The 6,000-nt window shown below is 44.7% G+C and overlaps 1 protein-coding gene across 1 annotated transcript in view; it reads left to right on the top strand.

The window, feature by feature from the left end:
- spega (striated muscle enriched protein kinase a) overlaps positions 1-6,000 on the top strand; it is a 50,002-nt gene continuing 44,002 nt past the window's right edge. Inside the window, exons 1-2 of the mRNA XM_076302472.1 lie at positions 1-386; positions 699-1,293. Coding sequence (XP_076158587.1) covers positions 912-1,293 — 382 coding nt within the window. The 5' untranslated portion in view covers positions 1-386; positions 699-911. The remainder of the gene's footprint in view (positions 387-698; positions 1,294-6,000) is intronic.

Below are 6,000 nucleotides of genomic sequence, written 5' to 3'. Positions count from 1 at the left end.
AAGAGCAACTAAACATGTGGAAACGAGTGGAGTTGAGTTGACTGCGTTGAGCTTTCGGAAGCTGAGTGACTAACAGAGAGCTTAGCATTGGACAGGGGGCTGGAAAAAGAGCTGCTTCTCCATGAAGCCCAACCCCATCTGAGAGAGCAGAGGTCAGAAAGAGAGAGCAGGAGGGGGGAGTGACAGAAAGGGTCTCTGTGACATTGCTCGGTCAGTAGATGGTAAACAGAGCCTGGAGTCTTCTGTCATGCTGAGCTGCCCTTCTCCTCCTCGAGGGGCGAGAACCGAACCCGCTAATGCTTCGTGATCCGGGGGTCTTAGAACCCTAGTCACTCTGATCGAGGCGGGAAAGCCCCCGCATACTGGAGCATAGTAATTAGGCAAAGGTAATCTGATTTTGTTTTTTCCTTTCAGCACTTCCAGTGAATGGAGCGCTAGCTTAAAAAACAAGAGAGAAAAAAAATAACACTCAAGTAATGACAACAATACAGATTTGCTAATGCAGTTTGTTTATCCCCACTAATACATTGGTCTTGTCAAAGTTAATAAATAAAATGTAAACACATTTATGTCAATGGATAAAGTAAGTTTAAATGTGTTGGGAAGATACAGAAAGTTTGATAATTAAGTTTAGTAAGTAAGTAAGTTTAGTAAGTTAAGTTTATACTGATGTAGATTTACTTGTTTTAACATTGTAGTCCAATCTGTGCCGATTTTGGTGGTGGTGTACAGAGGAGACCATGGAGAGGAACTCCTGGCCTTGTTATGAGAAGCGGTCAGAAACATCGAAGATGGACACACAGTTCGGCTTGATAACAACACTTAAAATCTAATACAAACCCTGGAGGTCCTTGATTGATGCCAGTCGGGCACAGCACAGCTTGTGGACAGTTGGCCCTATTGACTTTGCCATGCGACGGGCACAGTTTCCCTCAAGAGCCACTCCAGAGAGAATTGTGATGCCCTCTGCCGGGGCGTCGGACCGACGTTCGGACCTTCCGGGCCAGGAACGGCCGGCTCCGGGGCCGCCCGTCTTCCTGCGTAAGCTCAAGCGCGGCGCCGTGGGGACCGGGTGTGACGTGCGTCTCCGGGTGTCGGTCGGAGGTCACCCCGAGCCCGTGCTGCACTGGTACCATGACGACATACCGGTGGCCAGCGACGAGCGGGACCCAGGAGGTCTGTGGATCAGGGATTGCCAGCCGACGGACGGAGGCCTGTACACGTGCGTGGCGGTCAACGCTCTGGGGGAGGCCAGGAGCAGCGCTGTGCTGGCTGTGCTCGACCTGGGAGAGGGTAAGACCAGTTTGAAGCCAAAGTGCTAATGATGTGTGTACATTCTATGTGTATCTGAACCAGATCAGGGTTGTAGCTCCACTCCAGGACCACAAAACGTCTAGGGTTGGTTTCACATACAGTACGTGGATTAAGACTAGCCTTGGACTAAAAGAAAATGTTACTAAAAAACTCCTTTGAAATAAAGTTTCTGGGCTTGATCCATTTATGGGAACCTGCCTACTAGAGTCTAATCTGTGATGGCAAAGAGGTTCCTTCCAACATGAACAAAAAGCAATTTAGCATGTTTGCAGATACTCACTATTAGAGTCAAAGTGCAACAAAATAATAATGTTTTTAAAGTGTATCATGTTCCTGTCATCCACACTTGAATTGTGCAATCTGCAGAAACAGGTCATGTTAGCCATTGCATACTAGACCACAATGTGATCAGGTATTTTTGGGGGGCTTTTATGCCTTTAATGTGACAGGACAGTGGAGATAGTGACAGGAAGTGAGTGGGAGAGAGAGATAAGGTGGGATCGCGAAACGACCTGAGACCCTGTGTGCACGTGGACCCGAATATGGTACAGGCGTTGTTACCAGTTGTGCAACCGTACCCCCCTGATCAGGACATTTTAATAGGAGAAGGGGCAGGGGCTTAAGGCCACCTATCTTAGCACCCACAAACAGCCAATCTGATCACCAAATCATGACTATCTCACAAAGAACTACCATAACATATGTGTTTTGGTGAATTACCGCTGCACTGAATGCAGCCTTAGACCAAAAACATTGCCTTACTGGCCAGAAGAACTGGTCACTCATCAACCTCACTGTGTCTTTTAACTCACTTCCCCTCCGAAACATTTTGGTTTGCCCCAGTGGACTGACGGATGCTGGGGCAGACGTGATAAAATAGTCTCAGATCTCAGATCATGGTCACCGCTATTTATTTATCTCCCCCAGCGGTGTGCCTGACCTGCTGCGTGACTCTCCAAAAACTGCTGAATCACAGCATGATGATGCTGGAGGACTGTGTGGCGTCACCGCCGAGGCGAGATGGCAATCACAGGGTCTGGTGTTGGGCAGGCAGACAGGCGGCGGAGGTGTGAGCTTAGCTGAGGCAGGGGGAAGAGTGTACGGGTTCTTTCACACACACGCACACACACACACACACACACACACACACACACACACACACACCCTGTGGCTTGTGACCTTTGGCAGAGAGTGCTGGTCTATCTGTGGTTGCACTTGTAGGCATGACCACATACACACGCACACACACACACACACACACACACACACATACTAGTGAAAGCCAACTTTGCGTGACAATCCGTAGTCATGCCTGAGGAAGGGTTACAGCTGTCTGATCTCTCACCACTTTGCTCTCTCTCTCTCTCTTCCCCTCTCTGTCTCTCCCTATCTCTTTCCCTCCCCCCTCTCTAGATATTTATGTGCTAGTATGTGCTAGTATGTGCCATGTATCTAGTTTCAGCTCTTCACTCCTGTCCACCCCATGCACTATAATAGCTCCACTACACAGACAGCCCTCCGGCTTTATTGTGTCTGAGACCATCACTGCCATGTGTGTGAGAGAGAGAGAGAGAGTGGGGGGGGGTGTGATGATGATGAGCATGACGATAGCCATGATGTCAGTGGCAGCAGCGGTTGTAAAAAGGTGTTTTATGATTTGTGATTCCTGTGTGTGTGTGTCTCAAGTATCAGTATTGAAGGGTAAAGGGTAGGTGAAGCAGTATTATGGAGGGTGGGTCTAAAACTTGCAAGCAAATTACATTTAAAAAAATATATACAACAATAGCCCTGTTAGCGCTGCAAAAAGATTTTTGATGACATAGTTGGCAACACCATGCAGCTTTTCTTACTGTCCCATAACACAGAACTGCATGGTGTATAGGTTGGACAACTAGGGAAACCCCCTGTGTGTTTTGTCTCTTACATGACCATATAACATTAAAGAATATGGTCATGAGAGAGAGTAACCTATGTATTCTTCAAAAAGTGGCAATTTGTTGCAGTGTTGCTTTAATCTTAGTGCTATTTTCAGACCTCAATTATCACTGATAAGTAGGTGTGGGCTAGTTGTACATGAGTGTGTGCTTGTTTGCGTGTGTTTCTGTATTTGTGTCAGCAGTATGTACAGTAAGAGTGTGTGTGTGTGTGTGTGTGTCTTATTGTATTTGTGTCAATACGTGTGTCTGTCTGTGTGTGTATGTGTATGTATTTGTTTTTGTATTTGTGTCAGTACATGTGTGTGTGTGTGTGTGTGTGTGTGTGTGTGTGTATGTGTGTTTTTGTATTTGTGTCAGTACATGTGTGTGCGTGCGTGTGTGTGTGTGTCTGTGTGTGTGATGTATCTGTGTGTCTTAACACACTACCAGAGTGTGAGTGTGTTTATGCACAAGGCAGCACATTTCTCTTGCAGGCGTGAAGGTCGACTCTTCCCTCCATGTAATCTGCTGGTATTAGTCTAGAGGCTGGGCACCAGTGGGGTACAGGGGGGTGTATTACGTGCCTCTCAAAATAGCCCCCTCAGACCCACTCAACATACATCCCCAGACAGCAGAGCCACTTTACAGGGGTGTCCACGTCCGGGACTTGGGGGGGGTGTCCTGGAGATGCCCTGAGAGGGGAAAACAGAGAGAGAACAACAGGAGGTGTGTGTGTGTGTGTGTGTGTGTGTGCATGTTTGTGTGTGTGTTTTGGGCGGAAAAAGAGAGGAGTGTGAAGAGAGAGACACCGAGAAAGAGATCATGATAAAAAGGGAGCTGTTGGACGCGAGGAAGGCGCTGAGGAGCGTGCGGAGGGACAGTTTGGGGGGCCCCAGCAGGAAGAAACAGAGAGGTGAGCTGCGCTTGGCTTCTGAGCTGTGTTTGTTTACATGAGCGCTATATGGACATTATGTGCATAATGACACACCCACACACAAGGAGAATTATGGTCTGATTTCCATCCTTTAGGTGCTTCAGCTTCATGCACATGTTTATCTTCATCTGCCTATTATCTTTGTATCACCACCTCTCTCTCTCTCTCTCTCTCTCTCTCTCTCTCTTCTCACACACACACACACACACACACACACATACTAACACAGACAAATGGGACTCACATGACCCCGTTTGTAAGTGCTGTCTTTCAGTCGGTGAAAGTTGTTTTGATTAGCTTTTGGTTCATCGTTATCACAAAGAGATAACTCTCTCACACTTTTTAAAACTCATGTATTTGTGAAATAATTCTTTCATCTTATTTGTTACCATACATGCACAAATATACAGCCTCAATGATAAAACTGAGAAATGTGTTATGTACAAATCTAATTTTAATCCCAATGGCAAATTAATCCAGCAACAAATTGTATTTTATGTTTCCTATCCAATCCAAAATATAATTCGATTTTTGTAAAAAAATAAAAAATAAAAAAAATAATAAAAAAAAGAAAACACAAGTTTACATGACTCGGCATCTTGGTAGTAACTCAACCTTGAAAATCTCAGAGGCTGACAGGTGTCTATATGCAAATTCTGCCTTTTAATTTCATCTCAGTCACTGAAGCCACTCAGCTCTGCAAAACAGCTATGGACTACCCTTAGAACACTGATTCATCAACAGAGGGATGAGCAGTGACTCTGACACCTGAATGAATAATTGACACTGTGTACGGACCATGTTTTATTAATTGAGAATTGTATAATATGCTCCATAATAACTTACATATGTTGAATACCCAATGTGGGAGGCTCAAAGGTAAGGCCGGGCAATTGAGACTCTCCTAAACACGTAGTGATTTGCTGGAACAGTTTGTTATGGGGTTTTTTTTTGCAAGGTTTGCCCAAGTTGTTTTGTGGCTGTTTTTGGAGCATGTTTTAGCCTAATAAATGTATGACATCGCTTAGAGCACCTTTAAAAGCAGCTCTATGCAACAGCAGCTAGTAGATTTGGTATCATTTTCATTTGGATAGTACATGTATGGGGTCGTGTGAAGGACAGATAAACACATAAAAAAGTGTCTTCACCAGCCATCCAGGATATGTACTATGCAGTTCTGTGTTCTGTGACAGAACACACCGCAAAAAGCATGTTGCTGACTATATTGTCAGAAGACATCATTTATCATGTTAATATCAAACATCTAGAAGTGTTAATACGGCTCTGAATGATGTTTTAATGGTCTCGCACGCCTTGTAGATCGCCAGCTTGCTAGTTTTAGACCAGAACTCACGCAGTGCTGCTCTAAGGCCTGTCTGTTCTGCCAACAATAACTATCATTTTTCTTGTCATTATTGTTATAGTGTGGATGCTGCTTTTCATATGAGCTAGAGCAATATTTTAAACTAGTTTTTGAATTATCGAGTTACCTCTGGCAGCTTGGACAGACCTTGCAGTTCTTGTTCAAGTTCCATTAGTGAATTGTACAAGCAGGCTTACACTATGAATTATGTTTATGCTTATGGTTCTTAGCAGACACTTTTGTCCAAAGGAAAGTACACTTATAGCAATAAACATTACCATTAAAAATGAACAGTTTAAAACCAGTTATGGAACAGTGTGCCTTCCACGGCACACCTACCCCCCTCCCCCACCTCCCCCCAACATTCTAAATCAATTTTATGCACCATATTGTTATGTAGCATAGTAATATTATGCACCATTTGAAAGCTTGGAAATACATATATGACAACCTTTTCATGTACAATTTGTATG

The sequence above is a fragment of the Alosa pseudoharengus genome, unplaced genomic scaffold, assembly GCF_046254945.1.
Source record: "Alosa pseudoharengus isolate Yale_2024_CS ecotype anadromous, Long Island Sound unplaced genomic scaffold, YU_APseudo_1.1 YU_APseudo_1.1_scf_24, whole genome shotgun sequence".
In the NCBI taxonomy this organism is placed as follows: domain Eukaryota; kingdom Metazoa; phylum Chordata; class Actinopteri; order Clupeiformes; family Clupeidae; genus Alosa; species Alosa pseudoharengus.
This window is presented reverse-complemented; position numbering and strand designations above follow the sequence as displayed.